Here is a 27,145-nt window from a genome sequence, read left to right on the forward strand (position 1 = left end):
GTGACTTTTACAAGGTCGACAGCGACGGGGTGTTTATCCAACTTTCTGTTTCACATCTCCAACACAGATATGCTCAAATTCCTTTTTCTTTTCAAAAATATTAAGGATACCAATAAATGAGATTTCAATCATCCCAATAATTAATCTTGATCATTGATTGATATAAGTATAGCAATCTACAAAATCTGATGCACATCAATCAAGAGATATGATTATTTATTGGGATGATTGGAATCTCATTTACTGAGATCCCTATCACTTCTGTTTTCTTTTTAGAGCAATCACAGTGGGTTATTTTTAATGGTGCAACAAAAATCAATACTAAGTCCCATATTTATTACATAAAAAGTAAAGTTAAACACGTCTTCCAATGTAGTTAAATCATCAAAACACGCATCTTAATACAATCACATCAATAAAACACAAATTGATATATATTATTCCTTTTCACCCAACATGGAAATCAACAATATTTCATATCTCCATGTTATCCATAATAAAATTACATGAAAAGACAAAATCTCAATACAACTACATCAATAAAGTATGTCTTTCAATTAATCACATCAACAAAATATAAATTTCCATACATTTTTATTGGACAAATAAAAAACACCCAGTTGCTCTTCTGAGCTTTTGTGATTGCGTGAAACATGAGGATTTTTTTCTACCACCCTTTTCCATAGAATTCATAAATAATAAAATAAAGAGCAAAAAAATAAAATAAAACAAAGAGAGGAAATATATATCTATATAATTCTTGACTTAGTAGTTTTCACACTTCTGTTTGAGTTTTCCCTTTTTAAGACGTTAAAAAAATGGGTTAATTATACTTTAGATAAGGTTTGTTATGAATTAGTACAAGATGACTTTTTTCCTACCACCCTTTCTCACACGATTCATAAATAATAAAATAAAGAGAGAATATATAACTTGCGCACTTCTATCTTAATCGTCGGATCTATAGGACGGCTGAGATTAAAAAAATTTTGGGAACCAAAATTTGACCCGTTTTCTTCCCTAACCAGATTCAATCTCACGATCTCAATTCTTCCATCTCACGTCACTCCCGATTTCACCTCCAAACATCAACGAACATCAAGTTTCATCGCTTTCAGGCATACATCTATGAATATATTTAAGCGATTTCAAGCATTCATCTCCCTCCCGTTTCAGCACTTTCGGCCAAACATCAAGAGTTTGAAATCGTCTTCCTTCAAGAACTCTAGCTTCGGGCTCTTTGCCCATGCTCTTGTTTTTTTTTTTTAATTGCGAAAGATTGGTAATCTAGCTAAGAGATGGGGAAATATATACATAAACAATGTAAAGCCATTTGAAAGTCAATTACGTTGATGCAGTATGCTTGACTTGTAGTTTAGTTTGTACTGTGAAGTTATTGAGATACCTTAAAGAAGATGTTTTTAAATTATATTAGTGTTCACCACTTAATCAACAAAGTCTTTGTTATTATGTTGAATATCTGTGAAACAATTGGGTTCATCTTCTTATGGTTCGATCTCCGTATTCAATTGTAGTTGTTATTTTTGGAGTCATTTAGGCACTGTTCACAAGTGATTTTGCTTTTCCAGTTATGGATGGCATAAGTGCAAGATATAATTCATCATCTGAAGTAGATATGGGTTCTTCTTCTTTCAGCAATATAAGTTACATTCCACCAGTTATCTGATGAGGAAGAAGCAAATCAGAGAAGATGTAAAATTGTGTGGAAGAAGATGTGAGATCGTGGGACTGAATCGGGTTAGGGTAGAAAACGGGTTAAATTTTGGGAACCAAAATTTTTTTAATCTCAGCCATTCACTATTGATTTAAAACATGCAGGACCCAAAATAGTGGGTCCCATTAATCATTACACTTAAATCAATGGTTAAAAAGTTGTACTTATTTTATGTCCTTACTTTGTATACTTATAGGAGAATTCTTGATATATATAATTCTTGACTTAGTAGTTTTCACCCGACTTTTCTACTTCTATTTGAGTTTTCCCAACTTTTAAGACATATATAAAAAAAATGGGTTGATTATACTTTAGGTAAGGTTTGTTATGAATTAGTTATTGAAAGAAATTTTTGATAGAGTCACCATCAATTGTTTAAAAAATGTAGATTTTTTTTATTCAAAGTTGTAAAATCAAAATTCTATTAGGTTTTTGAGTTAGAATCCAAAACGAATTTGGATTTCCTTCTCTTCTTCGCCCGAGGATATAGGCAAGTTGTGCCGAACCTCATTAAATCTTGTGTCTTCTTTCTCTATTTTGTTTCCGCATATGTTTTCTATATTTAAAATTTTGTCGTCGAATTTACATCAAATTGGTATTGGAGTAAGGTTCAATGGCTCTTGCAAAATTCGAGATAGAAAATTTTAATGGAGATAATAGTTTCAATTTGTGGTGTATCAAGATACATGTACTTTTGCCACAACAAGGTTTGGTGAAGATTTTGAATGTAGAAGATGCAGCCAAATTACCCTAAAAAAGGAAACAAAGGTGGAAGAGAATGCGCATCTCTTGTGAATGCAGGTCTTTTGAGCCATTCACCCTTAATGGTTCCACCAACAGCGAGGTCTGTGCCTCTTGGAGAGTATCTAGAGGTGAAGAGGAGGTTTGGTGATGCGATGTTCTATGCTGGATGATGAAGATGAATGAGTGTCATATAAGCAGTTGTATAAGCATTTGTTGATCAGAATTTGTTGACTTAATGTCAAATAAGCAAGACGCTTGACCAAGACGGTATGAAATCTGTACATGGTGAGTGTTTTGTCTCATTTTGAAATATTGGATGATGACTCTATAACAAAATTTCTTTCAAAAATTAATTCATAACAAACACAATCTTTTGATGTTGTAAAGTATAATTAAAAAAAAAAACTGACAGCATTAAAACAATAAAAAAAAGGTATTGAAGCTAATTAAATTATTATCTAATGATTAGAGTATACTCAATTAATCTTTTTGGGAACCAATCCAATCTCACTTTGTTTCAATAATAATAATTGAACCAAATCTAATTAGGTGAGTGTTCAAATCCCATAAATTAGGGTGTTTGATTTTTTTTTTCTTTCTTTTTCTTTGGGGGTGTTAGGTTTAACAGGGAAAGACATGTACACAATGACATGATATGATAAGTTCGACATTACATTTATGAGTGTAGTACAATGTGTATATGATGAGAATCCCATAGATTCTCATCAGTATACCACAACATTATAATTAATTAACCTCGTTAACATCAATTTCCCTCTTAACATATGTTTTCTTGTCTTAGTCCTGTCATAATAAAACTTGCCAATCAAAACCCAAACGTAACTTTGTAACTAAAACAAATACTTTGATTTCAATTGCTATCCTTAGTTCCCTAGGCTCGGCCTAGGTTTGGTCCCACCACTAAATGACCTTTCATTACCTTGTAATTTAGGGTTTGTAATCCCTCGTTGTGCATATTAAATCACCATCATAACAATTTTTAGAAAGTGTTATTTATTATCAATCTCTTTGGGTCTAGGCTCATTACTTTGGACCTTTCGGCCCATGGACCCCAATCAGGATTGTGACCACATGAGTCTAAATACCTATTCTAGGACTAGGTCTCTATCATAAAAAACCCATTTACAAGCCCATTGCCAGTGATGAAACAAGTATTAAATTTTCATACTATGTCGTGATGACGGTTGAAATTCTCTTAAAAGAGCCATGCATCATAGTTTCTGATGGAGTTCGTTTGAGAAACACGGATGGACAATTATCTCACATAGGTTGTGAAATTTTATACACTTACTATGATAGATTCTTTAGTCAAGGCAGTAGGTTATTGGAACTGTACACTCTAATCTATTCTACTAGGTCTAATCAAAACTTAGATAAGCATAACTTGCGAAATCCGTGACAGTCCAGCATAAGATCACAAAAGAACCATTAGAATGACTGAATAGTTGAGATTGTGATTATACTCGATTACTAGTAGTTTGATTGAAAATGTATTTATTTTATTAAAATAATTACATTAGATTTGAGCATGCATTTGATGGACTATTACATCATGTTGTTGCATGTGTATTATTCTTGGATTATCATATTTGTTACGTTCTTGTTGTCATTGGATTCTTATTATTTTCTTTCCGACACATGTCAGTAGTTTTCTATACCTTACTTGGCGTTCGTCCACTTTTTCTCTTTTCTTGTTTATGCTTTATCTTTGTTTCAAGTGAGCAATTTGACGAGTAGCTATCAAACAAGTGATGCGGGCGTAGTCCATTTGTTTGCACTCTGATATACTAGTAGTTTGCACCAGGGACGTAGCTAGGATTTGGGGTGAGGAGGGGTACCACGGGGGTTCGGGGGTAGTGTCCCCGAAATTTTTTTTAGGTTATTTATATGTCTTTTGTTAAAATTTAGTCAAGTAAATATAATTTGATATGCAATAGTAAAATCTATACACATTTTATATTCCAAAATGACCCATTCATAAACTTACATAATCTAGGTGGCAAACCAATAGACATGTCACATACATTAAAAAAACAAACAAACTTTATTAAAGAAGCCACATAGGCATGTCATATGTTTATGAATGTGTAGTGCTTCCGTTTTATATTATTACGAGAACAAGCAAAATTAAAAAATATATATATTTTATAATCACTAGTTTTAATGATCTTGAGTTACCATAGTTCACTCAACATAGAACAATTAATTCAGTCATCCTTTCAAGAGAATATATTATAAACAGAAAACTATTAGAAATATGACTCTCAAACTTCAACTATATAAACATCCCAAAGTCCAAACCTATATACTCCATTTTGTTTATTCTATTCAATTCAAATTCAGTTCTTTTTTTTTATTAATTTAAAATGTATTTCTATTTTAGAATATTAGTATTCTATAAGTAAGTTATATAAGATATAATAAATGAAAAATCAAATTTTATTACCCACTTAAAAAAATTTTTGTGGATAAAGAGATAATGATTTAAAATACAAAATAATTTTAAAAAGAAAGAGAACGGGGCTGCAAACCAGTTTGGAACTCATGTATAATAAAGAGAGAATTATTTAAAATAAAGAAAAATAGAGACTAATGAGGTTGCAGCTCATGAGTTTCGAGCTTGGGCACTATGGTGAAAGCTTAGACACCATTTCCACCAGACGAACAGGAATTTAGTACTAAACTTACACAAATATATATACATAGTAAAAAAAATTTGAAAATCCAGGGGGGCACATGCCCCCCTGGGAACCTTGGTAGCTCCGTCCCTAGCTTGCACTATAAGAAAATGAGCCTTTACCTGCGGAACTATACCTGTGTTTTGGACAAGCACAGGTATCAATCTATTTTGCTTGCGGTTTTGTAAATGGTTAGTGTACTACTTAGTTAAAGCTGTGGTTTTACAAGACCGCAGCTATAATATTTAATTTAGTTTATTTATGTTGTTGTACCTATTCTGAATAGGTAGTAATGTATTAGCTTTAATAGAATATTACGGATTGCATTTTTCGTTTGGGTGCTTAGTCAAAGTTGTGATGTTTATGCATTTTGACATCCAGTTGTAAGGATTATACATGTTGTCTTGTTTCAAAATCTTATACGCTTTGGAGAAATTTTATGTACCGCTTTTTTGGCACTTTTTCATGTTCTCTTTAGAACTTTTGTGTTTGGAGATTTGTTTGACAGGTTGGCCATTGCTATGCAATGTTGTACCACGTCCTTCGTTTAATTCTGATGTATTTCTATCATTTCTTTGTGTCCGTTATCCCTATAAAAATTAGGGCGTGACATAGCTTGTGTTAGTGTCGATGCAATTTTTACACTGAAGGAAAAAGCAATGTAGAAAGAAAGAAAAAATAAGAAAGACACAAGAATATACGTGGTTTGACAACTTGCCTAGTCCACGGACGTCTGATCTTTTATTAAAGAAATGAGTGTGTGTCAAATTTCTGAATGATACATATATTTATAATGCTCCGGAGGTTATATGTGGTTAGGCAAGTTAGGTGCGGTTGATTTGCCTCTCATGATAACCTCCTGCAATAACTTATGTTGTCTGAACCGCTACTTCCTTCACAAATGGACCAGAGCAGTTGGAAACTTGAAACTGTAGAACTGTCTTATCCGTTTAACTCATATGAAAAAATAACCTCCTATATGTATCTTCAATGTGTACATATCTTAAATATTTTCCTCCATAAATACCCCTATCCTTTTAATTTACCCTAAGAATATTAGGATAAATCTAAAGGCTTTCTATTCTCAAAAAAACATTCTCATGGTAGCACCCCTTTCGGGGTCGCACCTCCTTCGGGGAATTTATCCTAAGAATATTACAATAAATCTAAAGGCCTTTATTATCAAAAAAATTCTCCTGGTAGCACCCATTTCGATGCCGCACCCCCTTTGGGGAATTTACCCTAAGAATATTAGGATAAATCTAAAGCATTTTTTTAAAAATTTTTTTGAAAAGAATTTGCAGTTGCATCATGCAGCCTAGGGGCAGCATATGCAGCCCCCCATCAAGAGCTGCTCCCCTTTGGGGGAAAGCAGCCCCCTCAGAAGCTACACCCCTTTCGGGGGCAAATAGCCTCCTTTGGGGGCGTGTACCCCCCTTCGGACCTTGGCCCTCACCCCCTCGGGCATTCCCCTTTCGAACGTAGCAGCCCATTCAGAAGATCATAGTCCCCTTTGCCAAGCATCAGGTTGTAGGCCTAGGAGACCACCGTTAGTTTCCCTTTCGTAGCTTCTTTGAAATATTTCTGAATTTTCCATCGGTGCTCGAAGGAACACCTCTAACCCTTATAGAGTTTGACTTGTACCTTTTTTGATTCGCAGGTTTTGCTATGGGAAAGCCTAAGGAGTTGATTTCTTCTTCTGAAAATTTAGTAGCCTATAAGAAAATTTATGATATTTATCCCTACTCTCTATATATTGGTCATTCCCCGGTTGCCATTGAGAAGCTTTGCTCCACTACTTCCGATAAGGATAGAGTATTTTTCATGAGACTTACCAGAGGAGACGATTTTGGCTTACATATACTTCACAGGGTATCTCTTATGCTTCTTGGGATATCTCTAACTTGAAGCTTCAACTCTTCGAGCCAAGGAAAGAGCTAGCAGACTTGAAGACTAAGCAAGTTGATTCTGAGAAGATAATGGAGGAGAAAACCATTCTAGAAGGGAAACTTGTTAAAGCCAACAAAGAGATGGAAAAGGCTTGACTTGAAATCTCCTGTGCCAACAAGGAGAATGAGAAGGTTCGAAATGAGCTTTCCAAAGTGCAGAGTCAAATGTTCAGAGCTGAGGAAGAGAAGATGAAGGCCATCGAGGCAAGCATAGTAGAATGTTGTGAAAAAAATACTGAGACTCTTACCATCCAATCCAACCAACACTTTGGACTTGGGTGGGGTTATACCCTTATGACTCTCGAGATTCCTTCGGAACATGTTGCTTGATCGGAGGATTTTTTCCAATGGCCTTTGCCTGTTTATCCTCGCCCGAATCCAAGAACTATATGCGAAGAGACTGACGGCCGAAATTCCCCAACTCTAGGCGATACTTCGGCCGAGGACCCCCTAGTCAGTACGGGTTTGCTTTCTTTTCAAGTAGTTTTTCCTGTCTTCATATAATATTTGTAGGATTTAGCCTCTTCGACATTTTGTACTAGTCTCTTTAACTAGTAGCAAAATTTAGCCTCTTCGACATTTTGTACTAGTCTCTTGAACTAGTGGTAGAACTTAGCCTTTGTGGCTAAGAACTAAGGCTCACTCAATCTTTTTCCTTCACTAAAATATTTTATTAATAAACTAAAGCCTCTTTGGCAATCAAAGAAAGACTAACATAGTCATACGACGGAAAAATTTATTATTTTATTGAAAATAAGTAACCCATAGGCATCATATTGCCATAGTAGGCATTACACATAAAATTTCCTCAGATTGGAGATATTCCAAGTTCTATGGACATTTTTACCATTCTACCTCCCTTGGATCCTTAGTCTAGGACAAGACTTTCCATAGAAAAAAGTTTCCAACCTCAAGACTTCTTGCTTTGACACTCTTATTTATGATCGTGATAGCACTTTGGTAGGGGGCTAAGCACACTATAGCATGATCCCTTCTGGATGATCGGTTTGGAACTTGGCTTGACATTCAACTTATGGATGGCTAGTTCTGGGTCTACTCCCGACATCGCATAGGGGGTCCATGCAAATACTCCCGCATTCAGCTTCCCAATTAGGGATTCCTTCTCTGGTATGGGAAGCCTAATCCTAAAAAAATAAATGTCTAGACATTCAGGTGCTACTTGCACTTTCTCTATATCTTCCACCGACTAGGTAGCAGGCTCCTTCCCTACCTCCTCCACAACTGGAGCCTCTTCTTACATCAACAAAACTCTATCTACCGACTTGGATTTTACCATGAAGCACTCCTTCGAGGCGGCTTGGTCTCTCCTTATCTCCATCACCTTGTTTTCATAAGGGAACTTTAGCATTTGGTGGTAAGAGAAAGGTACAACCTCTAGCAAATGACTGCTGCGAGGAAGACCGCATAACGCGTATGGATTATATATATTGGATAACTGTATTTAACTATATTTTGGATACTATGCTGCTATTTCTCACAAGTTACTACTAATCAAAATGCTACTAATCCAAAATATAGTTAAATACAACCATCCAATATATATAATCCATACACATGCATTTGCAATTGAAGAAATCAACTTATTGTACTGGTATACATTACCTGTGTCAATGGTGGATTTTAGCAGCTTCTTTTATTATGCCCTTCAACTCCACAATAAGTGCATTTGACCTACGGATACCTTTTGGGCAACCTTGTACTGGATCTAGGTTAATCATGCTCGTGTCTTCTTTTCTTCTTTGGTCTTCTAGCAAAAACAACTTGATTTGGTGGAGGAATGACTTTGTCAGCTCCTGTGGATAGCCATAAATTTTGTCCGCTAGTTGGCTGCACATTGTGCTGGTAAATCTGTATGAAAGTTTCCCTTGTATAAGTTACATGAACGAAATTAGTTGGATCCTTGTGAAGCCAACCAATAGTTGCCATAGCATGTGTACATGGAATCCCTGATAGGTCCCATGCCCTACATACGCAAGAGGTTGCATCCACATTAACAATATATTGATGTGGCCTCTTTGAAACCTGTTGCATAAACAGAGTGTTGATCATCTCTTAATATTAAATGCATACATAAACTAAATCATATAAACAACATTGCTACTTGAAAAACAAAGTGTTGATTATCTCCTCTCCATTTTGCTGTCCATGTCCTACTTTTCTCAAACTCTTGATTTATCCTGTCATATACTTTTGGTACAAGTAAACTTTGTTTACTTGCCATCTTAATTTGAAACATAACATGCCTATTCACTGATTATGCTCTAATCCATTCTAGCATTGTAATGATTGGCTTGTCTCTTACGCTTAATATCTTTGAATTGAAGCTCTCACTCATATTGTTGACAATGTTGTCATTCTTGCTGTAAGTAGAGAAAGTTGCCCTAGTCCATAGACAGGGTTGAATGTCGTTCAAGTACTTCCAAGGATCCTCATCTAGCTCCCTAATATTCTGCATTTGTCTCTCAAAGTCTAGTATTATGGTTGATTTTGCACAATCGTAGACTAGTTTCCTGAATCTGACTCCTGACCATCTTTTGGTAAAATTGACATAAATATGCCTCACAGAATAGATGCTCAATTGATTGCTGGCCTACAATAGATAGTCTTTCAATGGCCTGCACTAAACCCTTCTATCTATCAGAAACAAAGCACCAACTCCTTGATTCAAAACCTCTAATATCCATCAACAACTTCCTTATGAACCAATCCCAAGAATCTCCATTCTTCCTTTCAACCACTGCCCATGCAGTAGGAAAGATGCCATTAGCCCCATCTTATTAAACTGTAGTTAATAACTAGCCACCATGCCATGTTTTCAAGAAACAACCATCCAATCCAATCAGAGGCCTACACCCTACAAGAAATCCATCACTCAAACCTGCCAGGCACACATAAACCCTTTTGAAGACAACGGGATCTTCAGGTCTATCCCTATCAACAACTATATTGCATGCGTTGCTTGGGTTAGTCTTGAGTTACTCTAGGTCTATCCCTATCAACACCTATATTGCATGCGTTGCTTGGGTTAGTCTTGAGTTACTCTACCAAGGAAGTTCTTAACTGACCATACTGCTCTGAATGATTGCCATCTATTATTTTCAGTGCCTTCTTCGCTCTATAAGCATGAGTTCTTGATATGTCCAGTGAAAGATTTTCTTTGACATGGGTTACCAGATTTGCAGCACTAAAGTTTTTGCTCAGATCTCAACTTATCCACCAACTTCCTACCAAGCCATGTACTATTTGTTTTTTTATTGTCCAGTGTTCTATTGTACATATGCTTGCTGACATAAGTCTTGATCCGATAGGTTGCCTCTCTAGTTATTTTAGAGCATCAGATCACCCATGTGCAGCCTAAATCAAACTTAGCTTGTACTTTGAACTTCTAATTCCTTTAAAATATTGTTGGATAACCTCCCTCAATTGCGTAACTCGTAATAGCATCATCCTTGAACTCCTTAAGAGTAGAGAAATCTATCCCAAGCTCAAACACATACTCCTTACTATTTTCTCCCTACATAAATTTGGGATTTTCATTAACCCGCATTGTTATTTCCCCATCACTATGATTATCAAACAATAAAATGCCCTCATTATTAGATTTATAAACATCTCTGATAGTTGAATCCTCATTATCATCACCCCTACCAGCGTTGTTATCCTCACCAACATTGTTACCCTCCCCATAATTGTTACTCTCACTAGTTTGTCACCCTCATCAGCGTTACCCCCACCAGTAGTCTTACTCTCTCTACCAGTAGCATGCCCACCTCTAGTTCTAACACCACCACCTCTAGTTCTAACATTTTCAACAACTTGTTCAACTCTACCAATAGATTGTTCACCTGTACTAGAAACAACGCCACCTCCCATAGTAGAATGATCACATGTACCAACAATAACAAGAACAACATCACCACTTCTACCAACAAAACCTTGTACACTACCTTCCAAACTGGCCATGAAATTGTCTAGAACTTCATCATCACTGGAATCCAGATTCGTTATCCCACTAAAGTCCAGATTTTGGACTGTCTTCTTCAGCCTGTTACTAGACCTTGTCATAGGTCTTCTCAGAACAAGCTTCATTGCCTGGAAAACAAACCCTAATAATATCATAAATGACAAACAAAACAGGCATTAGGGTTTGATGATTGCATAATCGAACAAAACAGAGCATCACAAATATTCAATCCAAATGATGAACTATCGAAACCCTAAACCTACTTGCATTTCACACAATCAAAACAAGCAACATGTCGTGAAACTATGCTATAATAAGTGGAAACAGCTACGATCCTACAACCCATATACACAAAGGTATAAACGACATGAACCCGCTCTGATTTTATAACGCTAGGTCTGAAATCGCACAATAACCATGAATCAAGTGAGTAAGACACATAATCTGTACTCCAACTTACCAAAAATGATGAAGAAACAAGCTTGTAAGGTTGCACCCAATTGAGAGGAACTACAACTAGGGTTTTGATGTAGAGGTGATTTTGAAACAAAATGCCTTTTCATGTTCCAGGTCTTCTAGGTGTAAGATATTTAGCGCGTAAATGTCTCCACGTCACCACTGTTAACACTGTTTCTCATTTTGTTGAACATGTCATCACGACGTTAATGGTCAACGTGCCAAATGAGCAGTTTGACTGCCCCAAAGTGGGAAAATATACCCGAGAGACCAAGTTGAAATAATTTTATCATTGGTTGACCAAATTGAAACATTTTAAACAACAGTATATAAATTAAAACACTAACTATCTTTCGGTGTGCAAAAGTGGTATTAACCCCCACTTTTTGTAAGAAATAAATTATGTTAAGAGGAGTTGTATAATTCAAGGGCAATAACAAGATGTCTAATTTGTCTCTTGAATACCTTATTAGTGTTTTGGATGCTAGATTGGATGGACTAGACAACAATGGATAAAATTAGATTGGGTTAAAAAGAACTACATTGGATTATATTATGGTGGATTAAAAATTATCTTTTGTTTGGTATTATGAGATAAAATGTAGTTTTATAACAAATCAGTTCATTGTTATACTGGGAGAATCATTAGTTGTAAAGCAAGATGCACAAAAATACTATCTTCAGCTAAATAATATCATCTCTGATTGATTTGTGGAGATGCAATGAAATTTGTTCTCAACTGATACAAGTTAGAAGAATATGGACAATATTTTTGGCCACCTCTCACAAGTCACATCTGGGAGTGGATTGTCTTATAAGGTGGGCCTTCACCTACGCACAACAGTTTGTCCTCTCTGAACTCATTGTAATTGGGCCCTCACGGATTTATTCTCACTAGATTAGGCCAGGGAGGCCCAGTCCAACCGGCGTCAATGGTTTATTTGAAAAATCAATTGTTATGTGTTAAGATGTGTGGGTCTCCTTATATGTTGGATCACTATCCCACAAACTACCGATGTAGTAGTTTTAACAGATTTGCTAACAGAATCAAAAAAACCCCGAAGGAAATACTCACAGATTTCAAACTTCCGACCTTAACGTCATTCACATTAAACCCATAGATATAATCAACTGAGCTATTATGTCATGGTTGTCTCACATCCAAATGTTGATAGAGATTAGGAGAAAAGAACGTTGCACATAAGTTTGTATATTTTTCTTTGATGATATTGATCTAATTCAAGTTGCACATAAGTTTCTCCTATAAATTTCCATGCACACAACCAAATTGTCCCACATCCCTCCATCCAGAAACAAAGAAAAGAAATTCCTCCTACATTTTGGTCATCCACTTGTATCAGAAGACAACAACTAATACACATTTGAAAATATCCCAAAGAATAGGAATACATGTATATCAGTCGTTACTTGACAAAAGTGGAGAAGTAATGTAACGACCCAAATTTTAGGAGAAGGATATGGAAATCTCACAACATTTTTAACCTTGATTAATCCTAAAAAGTCATCTTACAGGTGCATTATTCAATCCTACACTCTTGCTTACACTAATGGAGTGTTGAATTCAGGCTTGGCTATTGACTGATGCTAGATCTGGCAGGCGAGTCCGGAACATTGCAGAGGCAAGTGATATCGGCACGATGCACAAAGCCTTGGTCTGAAGGAAATGCATGGCAGCTCCAATGTCTTCTTCCACCAACTTTGCCACTTCTTGTTCAGTGACATCATTTGACCACTTCTCCCAAGCTTCCTGATTGGTTCCGCCTTCAAGGCTCTCTTCCTAAATGACGTAAAATCATAGCTTTCAACATAGTAAGAAAAGTGGGAAGCTACAGAATTGCAGACAAAGCATTTCAGCATTGTATATATGTTATTCCATGCATTCACAGATGTGCTTAATCCACACTTTGAGTGCTTAAACCAGGGAAAAAAAAGTTATTCTGAAATTACATTCTCATGATTTTCAATACCTCAACTGATGAAAGGGGTAAATCAGCTGCAAGCAGACCACCTGTTCCTGTCGCACCCAGTCGACTCATGCTTAAAACCTGTTTAATTATTCACAAGTTTTAAAAACTAATCAGATTGTAGAAAAACAATGATTTCGGTTCAAAAAATGTTAAAGTCACACCCCTTTCTGTTAAATAGAGTCCAGAATTCCAGTCAGGAGATTCCAGCAATTCAGGCATAGGACACTGTGACTTGTGCAAAGGAAAACCTAAAAATATTACATGATTGCTAATACACTCAACATGATTGGGCTACCATGATATGTGGAATGCCTAAAACACTTCGGAATACTTTTTTCAGGCAAGTAATGGGCCTTTTGTACAACTTCAGTCTTCAACAATTACTGATGAGTTCATTTGATATTCTATTATGATACGTACAAAAGAAAACACTTTTAAGTCTTTAAGTTTTCTTCAACAATTTTCACATTAAACTATATAATTAGCAGCAGGAGAGAAAAACAAGCAAGCTTCACTAGCTCATGAAATTCAGGTATTTTCAGTGGCCCATACCTTTACTTGGAGCCTTAGAAACTTCACATAATCCAAAATCTCATCAAGCATTGCGGCCTTATCCGACTGTAGAAGAATTTTATGATATTTAGCAAACCACCCAACAGTATAATTTTAATGAAGTAATACATAATCCTTATACTAAAAAAAAGAGAAAAAAAAATGGAACAAGAAAATATCTTTACGGCTTGCCCTGTGATTACATGACTATGGTAAACAGTAACTGTGCGGAGGGCCCTCAATTGCAACAAAAAAATCAAACAACAACGAAAATAAACAAGATTTCCTATGAACTATCCTGATTATAAAAAAAACCTAGCCTACTGGCTCGGAATGTTGTCCTGATCCTCAATGACCTTATGAACTGCTTAACTGCTTATCTTTTGGCTTCCAGTGTCTCACTGTCAAACTCTAGTTGGAAGTTTAAGTATTTTCAAGGCACTCCATATTTCCACTAGAGCTTTACAAGGAACGGAACATGGAAACAGTTCACGATATGATAGTATTTCTGATAAATTTTCCACAGTTACACCACAACCATTCGACTTGAAACTGCAAAGATAACATAGCAATCCATCATAGAGGCTTATGAGTAATTTCAATCATCATTATCCCCCAGAATCCAGTGAATGCTCCATCAATCTCTTTTACTTCGACTGTCATTCCTATCACTAGATCTAATTTCTACCGGTTAATATGAGAGAGTATTATCTTCTTTTCTGAGATTCTGCAATAAAAGAGCATCAGTTGCCCGACACCTTTGTACTAGGTATGATATTCGATAGGTATATCCATGATTTCCAAATCAGACAGCGAAAAACCCATATATGTAGAGCGAGCATTAAATCAGAACATATGATTGCAAAAAAAGGTAAAAAGGTTCCAGTCAATGTTATTCACTCTATGAATGAACAGAAAAGACACCAACCTTGTTGGAAGTAGGAACCAACTCCTGCAGAGCCTTCATTCTCTCAGATATTCTTTCCCTACGTAACTGCACTCAAAATCAAAATCATATTCTGCTAAGCAATAATGGTGCCAAAATAGCTACAGATTACTAGAAATGCAGAACAACATTAGCTATTTATAGAGTTACTATTACTCAACAGTATCTCTTGATACTTTTAGGTATCATAGTAATCAATAGTAAATCTGATAGGTTCTCTTGCAACTAACAGTAGATGTTCATTGCAGATAATGGACATGTGCTCATTGAGAACTGTATCTGCAATCTTTCACTTGATGATTTTATAAATACTCCTCTCTCAAAGAGAAAGGGATTACCCTTTGAATCCCAAATATCCAAAGAAAGCAATGAGTCATTCAGGGCTGTATCTTTGCCAACAGTGAAACCGAGTTTGCATAACAGAGAAAACAATGAGTGATTGTAAAACATTCTAAACTTAAAGTTCTTAATTTCCCTTCAACAAAAGCACCACAATTATTTTAAATGTCTCATAAGCATCATGTCATCAAAGAACGAAATCAGTGCACTGCCAGAAGGACTTTGTCACATAAAGCATCCTACACTGCTTAGTTTTGGGTATCCAAGGAAAATATAAGCAAGTATACCCGCTCAGCTATACTGTGGGGATCTGTAGCTTGCCCTCTTCTTGCTCGTGCCCTTGGGCGAACGACAGGTGGCTGTGGTGCAGCAGAAACTGTTCCAGATGTTGGTTGGCTCTGAAAAGGCTGCATCAGGATTCAGTATTTTGTGTTCAAAAAATATAAATTTACAGATTTTGCAAAAATGTAGGAATTATCAGCTAAACAATGCCTGCAACTCGGGAGAGAGAGAGAGAGAGAGAGAGAGAGAGATCCTGCAAACTTATCTAAGCAGAATGACCAGAGTAACCATCACTTTCTCAAGAAAGAAATTTCATGGAAGTTTTAAGAAATACACACAACAGGAGAGATAAGTGTATTCACTTTGTGACCTTTTTCTGTTGTTAATTAGAGTATGTAAACATACAAGGATCAATTGATTCAGAGTGAAAAAAATGTTTCCACCCATCATATTCCCGAGGCTTCCAAATCGATCTTCAATTATGTAATTATCTTTTCGATAAAGAGATGCATGATGCTTGGACTATATTTATTCCAATTAGACCATATCAGCAAAAGTAAAACATTGAACCTAGCAGGTGACTAAAGTCACCCTATGCATACGCAACCAAGTAACATTCATTTCTTGAAACCCTTTACCATTTAAAGAACAGGAGGTGAAAAATTAAAGGGCACTTGAACACATTTGAAAAGTTAATCACACTTGCGTTGAGGAAGATATTATATTTCTATGTTTAACAAATCCTAGAGAAGTTAAAGGGTTATGCCAATACTTTATCCAAATTCACTGACGATGGTAGATACTTGGATGCTTCACTAATTTTTAAACCTTTTGACTACCCGAGGCTGCTAATAAAGTATATTAACTTGGACATCCAGATTTAAGGGCCCAAAATCATGCATGAATTTCTCAGACAAACAAAAAGAAAGAAAGTAGTTTCACCCAAGTCAACACAAAGGTACAATTTTGATATGGAGAGCTTCCTGAGTAAGAGTTAAACTGATAAATTTAACCACGACAAGAGACACACACAGTATTCTAGACATCAATTTGAACTTCTGGATTATTGATGCATTGATTCCCTCACAGTACACGAATTTTCCAAACCCTAAACTGTAAAACCAAAAAAATAATAAGTCATTTTCTAGCTATTCAAAGAGAGAAAAATACAACTTTCTTTCTAACCTGTTGGAGCTGCAATGGACCAGGAGGTGGAGGATGGACTGACTGTCCAAACACTGGAAAAAAATTTGCTATATGTAGCGAATCTTTGTCCTGCCACAGCAGCAAACAAAGTTGGGATTAACATGATCTTGCAACATAGCCCTCAAATTACCCTTCACCAATTTATAACCTAAAGAAATACATACTACTTCATTAAAGGTCTTCAAATTTCCAAACCCAACAAAAGTGCCAAAATGTATTTAGAAAAAGAAAATTGCTCTTATTGATAGATAGCAGCACTTGAAGAATCTTAGACATAAAGTAGCAGGTAAAGCACAAGAGATAGAAAAACAGGAGAAGAAACATAATTAAGAAAGACAGACAGAACAATCATTCTAGAGAAGCACTTACAGTGATTCCAGAAGTTGTAGAAGCAGCACAGTTACTAATGTTGGTGATGTTAGTATTGCCACCCACATAAGTATACTCTTCATTTGGCCTCAAAAACCCATCCACAAAATTCAACCCCAAAGGCATGGTCACCATACTCCTTCCCAACATCTGCTCAAAGAGATCATCACCCACCAAGCCCTGTTGGGGATTGGCCCCCATCCCCATCTCATATAAACCTGAAGTGCGCATTTTGGTACCTGTATATCTGGTCAACAAGCAAAGAATACGCTAAAGAAAACAGAGTTAACAGGGATTGCAAATGATTCAACCTTTTCCGGAGAACAATAGAGGTGGGTGTGCTTGTGGATGAATTAGGTGGCAGCTTCAGAAGGAAAAGGAAAACTGAGGTTCTCAAGAATATTGAAGGGTACGGTGAGGGAGATCAGAACAGATATGTATATAAGAAGAGAATCTGAAAATGGTCTCTCCGTGTTCCACGGCTTAAAGGGCGAGCTAGAGAGACGGTCAATGGAAAAGCCTGGTTTTTTCAACGCGAAAGTCCGGTTTTTCAACGCGTTTATCGCGTAGCACTGACTCATAGTCCACTACCAACCACACTAGACTTATGGTGTATTAGAAAAGACAAGATTTTTTCTCTCTGTATCTGATGACTGATATGGACTGTCATTTGTGTATTGAAACAAGCAAGAGTTTTCATATAAAGAAGAAAGTTGAAGCAGTAATTAAAATCAGTTTAATATTACCTCAGAATTCTTCAAACCAAAAAAAATGAAACCACAAGTTTGAGAAGAAAGGAAATCTACACACAAGTTTGGCACATATTTAAGATTGATGGGATGAGTTAGGAACTAAGTCGTTTTCTTTAAGACCATTTTCTAGACCAAAGGTTAACCGAGCAAGAATGAGTTGGAGGGGAGGGACTCAATTAAGATTAAGATTCTTGTCAAAAGGAGAAAAAAAATATGAAGAAAAGTAATTTAGTTCAAGCCACTATTACTTTTTCTATTTTTTTAAGTAAGTCATCATCACTTGTACCTGAGCAGATATTGATAGTGAAAAAGGGCTTAGTCAAAGACACATTGTATACAAATGATCAGAAACCTAACTTAGTGAAATGGTTCACTAGTGGGATCAATGTCAATTTTCTTTGTATGGGCGCCATGAGAGAATGGTTGACAAAGAATTAGTGGCTCAAATATTTTATGCCAACAATTATTTACTAAAAATTTTTGACTTCATTTGGTAAACCACATCACCATTCAAAACTTAAGAGTTATGAGCCTCAAATACCAAGTTGATTGGCTGGGGAAAACAATGCCACCCACAAGGATTCCAAAGAAGATCACCATTTTCTGTTAGAGAAACACTGTTGCGACAACTCAACTCTACCCCAAAAGATGCAAAAACTACAGAATTCCTCCATTGATCGGAGCCGGGAGAGCGGCAGAATTCATATCTTTTAAACTCTCAAAAAGGCTGTATAATACAGAGGCAAGATAAGCTTGCTATTCCACAACATGAGTTCTCATGTGCTGACATACATTGAAATTGATCTACTAGTTCTAATCTTTGGTACAATGGATATGATTTGAGATGAGATGCCAACAAAATTATATTTCTACGAAATTGTAGAATCTACTTGGAGCTCGGAACTTGTGTGCCTTCTCTATTCTCTTCACTGATTGCTGTAGGTTTCTCTTCAGCAGATTCCATTGCAGAATCAGGATCCTTCTTAAGTTCTGTCTCAAACTCTTTTGCAGCCTGCAAAGTTCACAGATCAGTTACATTTAATTCTCTATGCCACGGAAAAGGATGGCAGGTCATGAAAATTTGAACTTCTTTTCAAATGTCATAGCATTAGCCAGTTCCATACACATCAGGGTTTAACCAAAAATGGAGAACCTCCACCACCAAATTATCTTCAGACAGAAATTAAACTCTCAAAGACAACTTATCTAAAGAATGGTGATACATCATTTGCAGGTTGATAGGTCCATAATAGATGTCTACAATCTTTGTTTTAAGTTTTTTCCAACATCACTTGGTGGAGTTTCATTGATTTCTTTTATGAATTCATGTAGCCGACCCCAAACAATTTGGAACGAGGCTAGGACGATGATGATGATTTTTCTAAGATTAGAAAATTTACATCTAAAAGGATCATGACTCACCTCACCTCCTAAAAGAACAGAAGATGAGGGTCTAAAATAGAGTCTAACAATGTTTCAATGTTATTAAGTTTAGAAATGGCCAAAAGACGCCCATATACTCATATACAGCTTTAGTGGATCCAACATTCCAACTAGTACGTTTGTTGAGTTGCGAGAACCGGAGCAATACCTAAAGGGTAATCAGACAGATAATACTGTGTAAAGAAATATAAGGAACAAATTCAGAATCAAACAGTTCAAACACCTAATAGTTAGCAACAAGAGAGCCATCACGAGGATGACTTTTAAAAGTGTATGAAAGGTGGTATAAATTTGAATTTTATAACTAAAGACTGGCTTAGCTAATCATAGACAAAGTATTAATTAGTAAGTTGATAACATTCGGGAAACACTACAATAAAGTCATTTCAAGGGCATATGAGCCTCTGATTCCCAATTTTAAGGATCGAAAAACAAGGATGCCTAAAGAAGTGAAAATCTTATTTTGGTTGGCACTGTCCCCTGTAAAACCATTTTATCAACCTGACAAGGCAATCTTAAATGAAAAAGTAGCACTCATTCGGCAAACAAAAAAAAAAAAAAAAGAAGCAGCAGCATTACCTTTCACTGGGTACTAAGGAGTAGAAACTCTATACTGATTACGTAACAAAAATTTCCATCCAAATTTCAATTACTAAAACAACAATTATCGCACATGACACCATTTGAAAACTATATATATTCAATTAACAGAACAGGTGAGTCCAGAGGGCGCAACATTAAGCAATGATTACCCACCTCACCAAAGTAACTCTAATATGATTTTACTAAAGTTTGATCAAATTTCTTGACAACATTTGGTCTAAGCTTTTCTCTACAATAAGGTTCATAACTGTCTAATAAGCCATCATGAAACATACAAAAACCAAGTAGCACGAAGAATTGCATCCCTATAAACAAAAACTCTTTGAAAAGGAAGTGACATGAAGAAAGAAATCAGTGTGTTTTACGAGTCCGTCTTTCATGAATCCAAGATGTGGAGCCATCTCACCTCTTTTAAAGTGGACAGGGGTGACAAAATTAGCTTCTGGCATGATATCTGGGCAGGGAACACAACTCTAAAGATCAATTTCCAGACTTTTTTTTGTTAGCTATTAACAAGGAAGCCTCGGTTAATGACCATCTTCACAGATCTGGTCCTGAAAGCTCTTGGAATGTCGATTTTTGTAGGAATGCACAACATTAGGGGATAGACCTCTTTATTAGATTCTGGAAAAGAATCTATGGGCAGCAGCCTGGTAGTGAAGAGGAGGATGAAATCTGGTGGAATCTTTCAAGTGACGATGTCTTCAATGCGCATTTCTTATCACATTGAACTACAGAGACACCACACTGTTCGTAGAAATAATGGTTTCCCCTCGCAATGGATTTGGAAAGCTAAATTTCCTCAAAAGATCCTTTTATTCTTTTGGGAAGCTATCTGGAACAAAATCCTTACCATAGATAATTTGAAAAAGAGAGGAATTCAGCTCATGAACAGATGTAGTCTATGTAAGGAGGAGGAAAATCCCCCAATTATATTTTCCTACATTGCTCTTTGACAAGAAGAGTGTGGTCCACAATCTGCAACCTAATGGCATCAATTGGGCTGTCAGAAATGATCTAGGCATCTAGCTTCAGAATTTATCACATGGAGTTTTGTTGGTAGAGGCAAGACTCAACAGGAGGTCCTTCAGAGTTTCCTAATTGTCACAAGTTGGCTAATTTGGTTGGAAAGGAACAAACAAACTTTTAATGAGAAGGAAACTGATGTAGACTTTTTCATAGATAATCTGCTCTCTACTAGCAGGTATCTGCTTTCTAGAATCTGTATCAACTTCAGACACAATTCACCTGGTTTGCACTTAATTTTTTTTTGGCAGGCTTTGTAATTTCTCTCTTTCTTTCTCTTTGGGTTTCACCTCCTTGGTGGCCCTCAATAAAATTTCTTCAGCATTCAAAAAGAAATAACTAAAACTAATACTAATACTAAAAAGTGGATAACTCAAACATCACGCCAATACTCCATTAAGTAGTTGCACACCACATAGAGGAACAAAACCAGGGAATAAAGAAAAGAAAGTTTTAAGCCCTAGAATTATCTATCATATGAGACCCAACAAATCAAAAGGTTCCACTCAAATAATCCCTCACAAAACACGGATTCTTAGAACTTCTCCTAATCATGACTTCCATAGCAGTAGCAAGCTTGAAAACTTAATTTCTTCCACTTAGCTATCTTTTCTCCCCTGAAGAGGACCACAATACAAGCATCTGCCTCATTCAGCCGAAAACAATTAAGGGTATCTATACGGGATTGAAGCAGTGAAACAAGAATTCCCAAATTTTATTTCGGTTTCATACTTATTCTTCAACAACCAAACGAAGTAGAAGACAAATTAACAAACTGAACTTTTATTGCTTTGACCTCATTCCAGAATCCCAAGCAGTGAACGAAATTTGAAATTTAACAGATTTTTTCAATAATCTTTCATTCAAACTGAAAAATTAGAAAGACCCAGATGAAAAGGCAAACCTGTTGAAAGCTCTTGACAGTCTTTCCAATAGACCTCCCAACTTCAGGCAATTTCTTGGGTCCAAAGACCAGAGCAGCCACTCCAGCAATGACAACTAGCTCTGGCACTCCAAGACCAAACAAAGCATTACAAGTAAAACCCTTCTTCTTGATGGCTATTCCAGGTCTGCCTCTGTTTGATAAGGCCAAAGAATTACGGGTTCTGAAGTTGACGGAGAGGTTATTGTGGAGGAAAGTGGAGTGGGAAGAAGAGAAGAAGGGGAGAGAAGGTGGAGGTCTTGAGAGTGAGAGATTTACGATATCCATGACTTCTCTCACACTTTCTGGGTTCCGGATTTTGTTGGATGGCTGTGAGTCTCTGTACCGAATTTGGATTGTCCATTGCTGGCACGAGCCTTCGGTCTCTTCTATATTTATTTTTTTATTTTTCTTTTTAAGAAAATTATTGAAATGTTTTACAATAAACATTTTTTTTAAGAAAGTTATAATATAATCCTTTGTTTTTTAAACCAAAATGATATATGTCTAACTTTTCCGTCTATAAATTTACATAATCTATCGGCTTATACAACTCACCATGTCACATACATATCCAATTAAATAACCAAAATGTCAATTAAATAAAAGGAAAAATCGATATTGGATTTTTTGCTTCTCTCTCATCAAGGTTTTTTTGGCATTTTCTCATCTTTTGCTTCTCTCTGTCACAATGTTTGCGGTTAGCTCATCTGTAGCTCCAGAAACAATCAATGGCGGATTGTCTTTCTGAACGGGTTTGATCTACGAGTTTCTACTAGTTTTCAAGCGTCCTTTTTTTGTTATGTTTGGTTGTAGAATAAACAAATGTAAATACTAGATGGTATAATTACCGAAATAATCGTGACATATCCAATCATTTTTTTGCGAGATTTCATTTTTGTGCGAAATTTTTTGTTCTTCTTTATTGTATCCAATAGATTGTCGATGGTGGCCTTTGACCAATTGTATTGCTTCACATTGTTAAGGTTTTCAATGTAGTTGATGAATGCCCAAGGAATGTGATTAGCTCTTGTCGAAAAATAGCACGAGACATGTGTACAACATGATCAATCTTGCTACATCATCGACACCATCAGCTGTCTCCCCCCTCAATGCTTGATGGATTACATTTTTATTTATATTGAATTCTATAGAAGAAGAGAAGAAGAAGAAGAAGATGCAAAGGAAAATATATTATGTATTTTCGTATTGAACTCTCGGTTACAAACATAACATATATAGCTACATATTGACATTGATCATCTCCACAATTATAGAACTAAAATATTCTCTTGCCTTACACAACAGGTATTGACCCTATAATTAAGTCTAAAGATATATACAAATCATGTAAACACCATAATTGACGTAATCACTACTAATTCGTCAATACTCTCCCTCAAGCTGGGTCAAGAAGATTAATTGAACCAAGCTTGAAAAGAATGCGATGAAACTGGTCCGAAGGCAAAGCCTTGATAAATATGTCCGCGAGTTGATCATGACTGCAAGTGTACTGAGTAGCAATGACCTGAGATTGAACATGTTCTCGAATATAATGACAGTCAACTTCGATGTGTTTAATGCGTTCAAGAAAAAACCGGATCAGAAGCAATAAACATGGCTGCTTGATTGTCAAAGCAAAAAGTCATAGATTGAGCATGAGAGATACCTAAGTCGGCTAGCAATGCTTTTAACCATATGAGTTCAGAAGCAGTAGAGGCCATGGCACAATATTCTGCTTCTGCGCTAGAATGAGCAACAACCATTTGCGTTTTGCTTTTCCACGAGACCAAGTTACCACCATCAAATACACAATATCCTGTCATTGATTTTCGATCAAGAGTATTCCCGGCCCAGTCCGCATCTGTATAACCAAGAATCTGAGAATGACCATTATTCTTCATAAGAATACCACGACCAATGGACCATTTGAGATAACAAAGAATTCGTTTGACAAGATTCATGTGAGCCACGATAGGAGAGTGCATAAATTGACTGACAATACTGACTGCATGGCTAATGTATGGGCGAGTTATTGTAAGATAGATAAGCTTCTCTACCAATCTTTGATAAACGTGAAAAGACCCCAGAGATTCGCCATCCATAGTAAGTTGAAGTTTACTATCCAGAGGAGTTCTAGCCGATTTAGAATGAAGCATATCAGCCTCCTGTAACAAATCCATCACATATTTATGCTAATTCAAGAAAATGCCTTTGTGTGATGTGGCCATTTCGATTCCAAGAAAATATTTAAGGATGTCGAGATCCATAATAGCAAATCGGCGATGAAGAATGTGTTTAAGCCTATTAACAGCTACATCATGGTCACCAGTGATAATAAAATCATCAACATAAATCAAAAACAACCAACCTTTCACCAGATGTGATACGAACAAATAAAGAGTGATAAACATTGCTCCTTTTGAAGCCAATTTCTTCAAGCACAGAACTCAACTTAGCATACCACGCACGAGGGGATTGTTTCAATCCATAAATAGATTTATGTAATCTGCAAACCATTGTCGGATCATGGCTTTAAGGATGACCTGGTGGGAGTTTCATATATATTTCTTCTTCAAGTTCACCATGCAAAAAAGCATTTTTAACGTCCATCTGAGAGAGAGACCATCCATGATTCACAGCAACTGAAAGTAAAGTGCGTACAATAATCATTTTTGTCACAGGTGCGAAAGTTTCTTTGTAATCAACTCCATACGTTTGAGTGAATCCTTGTGCTACCAACCAGGCTATATGTCTCTCGATGGAACCATCAGACTTGAACTTGATCTTGTACGCCCACTGACTACGGACTGCCTTTTTTACCCTATGGCAATGGAACAACACTCCAAGTGTGATTTTCATGAAGAGCTTGAAGCTCGTCACGCATCGCAAGCTGCCAAACCGCTTGTTGGTGGGCTTCATGAAATTTTTATGGTTCAGATTTGCTTGAAATGTTGCAAAGATTGGCTGCATGAGCATAAGACAATTTATGATATCCAAGAGCTTTGTCGACAGGATAACGTACCAAATAAGCCACATAATCCCGAAGTTTGGATGAAGGTCGTCTATCACGAGAGGGATTACGCCGAGGAGGTTTCGTCGGCTGTTTCGATACTTCACTACCAAAAGCTTCGTCTATAATGGATGCAAGTGTAGGGATCACAATACTACTAGGTTCAAGTGCAGTAGGCATGGAACTGCCAGAAACTCTAGAAATGAATTGTCCACATTAACCCAGCCAGATAATAAGGACTCAGATGCTGGAATTGGCAAAGGAAACGGATCACACTCCTCCTGATTGTGTACTTCAACTGAATGAATGAAATATGGAGCACTTTCATCAAATCGAACATCCCGGGTCACAATAAGTTTTTTAGAAATACGATTATAGCATTTATAACCCTTCTTTGTTAGAGAATAACCCAAAAAATACACTTGACTACTCTTGGATCTAGCCTGTCATGCTAGACCTTAAGATGTGTACATAACAAGTGCAGCCAAAGACCTTAAGATGTGATAATCCTGGTGTTTTTCCTGTTAACAGCTCAAAAGGAGAAGTAAAATGCAAAACTCGACTAGGAATTGATAAGATAAGCAGCCGTAAAAACTCCTTGAGACTAGAAAATTTTGGGAACACTCATATGCAAGATCAATGCCCTTGTTTTTTCAAGTAAGTAATAATTTTTTCTCTCTGCTATGCCATTTTGTTGTGGAGTGCCAAAACAACTAGTTTGATGAATGATTCCATGCATGCTCAAGTATTATGTCATAAATTCGATACCATTATTTGACCGTAGAACTTTAATTTTTGTAGGGAATTGATTTATGACAAGATTGTGAAAGTCTTGAAACACATGAGCGACCTCAGCTTTTGATTTGAGAAGATAAAGCCATGTAAAACGAGAATAATCGTCAACTAAGGTAACAAAATATTTGTAGCCATCAAATGACTCAAGGACTAGACCCCAAACATATGAGTGTACCAAATCAAAAATTTTATTTGATTGAGAAAGAGAAGACGAAAAAGGTAACCGAGTATATTTTGATAAATGGCATACATCACAACTTAATGAATGTTTATTCAAATTCGAAAAAACTTTTGACAAAATAGGCTCTGAAGGATGAGCTAAGCGTTAATGCCACAAATATTGATTTGAAGGAAGACAAGCATTTGCTTCATACCCCTTGGACACTTAAACATCCTTGGGAAGATAGTAAAGTCCTTGATAAAAGAAACCCTCACCAATCATCTTCTTGGTGATTAGATCCTAAAACACAACATTGTGAGGATAGAAAATGACACGGCAATTTAAAGATCTTGCTAATCTGCCAACAGAAAGCAATTGAAACGAAAAAGAAGGTACATAAAAGACAAGAGATGCAATAGTCTTAGAGAGAAAATTGAGTTCCCACGCCCAACAATTCTTACCATTGGGCACTGTTATGGTGGATGGAAGAGGCAATGTCTTAAAATCAGATAAAATATTGGCCCGATTAGTTACATGATCAGAGGCACCCGAATCTATAACCCAACAATCATGCATGTTACCAATATTGAGAGCTATGGAAAATGCATTCAAAATACCTAGCATGTCTTCAGTGGATACACTTTTACTATCAGCAAGAAACCCCTAAAATTGATCGAGCAAGGCAGATGAATTTTTGCTTTCAGCCTTATCAGTTAAACCATGCTTAGCCTGAAGATAAGAAGCAAATTCATTTATGATAGTAATTAGACTCGAATTAAACCTTGCTGGTTCGTCTGTAGATGATGCAATCACTTGATTCGCCTTGTATCCTGATGCCTGGAAATGTTTTTGGCATCCCTTGTTATCATTTGCAAATTTTGGTTTCAGTTCGGGATGAAGGATCCACCATCTATCAGTTATATGCCCAATATTACTGCAATGATTGCACTTCAATTCGAGTCTTCTATCCTTAAAACCTTTCTCACCAAAACATCTTTGATTAGATAAGTAAGCTCGAACTTCAGACACATCAGGTTTAAGGCTCACGGTCATAACCTTTTTTTGAGTTTCTTCTCGTTGAATGGTTGCACAGACACTTGCAAAAGACAGTAACTTAGAGTTCATAAGTACATGACTTTGAAGGTCTTCATACTCAGGAACCAAATTAGCCAGCAACTGAA

The 27,145-nt window shown here is 36.4% G+C and overlaps 2 protein-coding genes and 1 pseudogene across 2 annotated transcripts; all 3 read right to left on the bottom strand.

Moving 5' to 3' along the window:
- Positions 1-12,874: 12,874 nt before the first annotated feature.
- LOC120009435 lies at positions 12,875-17,714 on the bottom strand (annotated as a pseudogene).
- Positions 17,715-18,651: 937 nt separating this feature from the next.
- Positions 18,652-22,367, bottom strand: LOC120008975 (sec-independent protein translocase protein TATA, chloroplastic-like). The gene is made up of 2 exons (XM_038859385.1): positions 21,979-22,367; positions 18,652-19,014 (listed from the first exon to the last, which is right to left on the bottom strand). The coding sequence occupies exons 1-2, from the start codon at positions 22,282-22,284 to the stop codon at positions 18,889-18,891; spliced, it is 432 nt and encodes a 143-aa protein (XP_038715313.1). The 5' UTR covers positions 22,285-22,367; the 3' UTR covers positions 18,652-18,888.
- Positions 22,368-23,395: 1,028 nt separating this feature from the next.
- On the bottom strand, positions 23,396-24,179 carry LOC120008762 (secreted RxLR effector protein 161-like). The gene is made up of 2 exons (XM_038859137.1): positions 23,595-24,179; positions 23,396-23,524 (listed from the first exon to the last, which is right to left on the bottom strand). Exons 1-2 carry the CDS (start codon positions 24,177-24,179, stop codon positions 23,396-23,398), a joined length of 714 nt encoding a protein of 237 aa, XP_038715065.1.
- Positions 24,180-27,145: the final 2,966 nt, after the last annotated feature.

This window comes from Tripterygium wilfordii, chromosome 11, assembly GCF_013401445.1.
Source record: "Tripterygium wilfordii isolate XIE 37 chromosome 11, ASM1340144v1, whole genome shotgun sequence".
Classification (NCBI taxonomy): Eukaryota; Viridiplantae; Streptophyta; class Magnoliopsida; order Celastrales; family Celastraceae; genus Tripterygium; species Tripterygium wilfordii.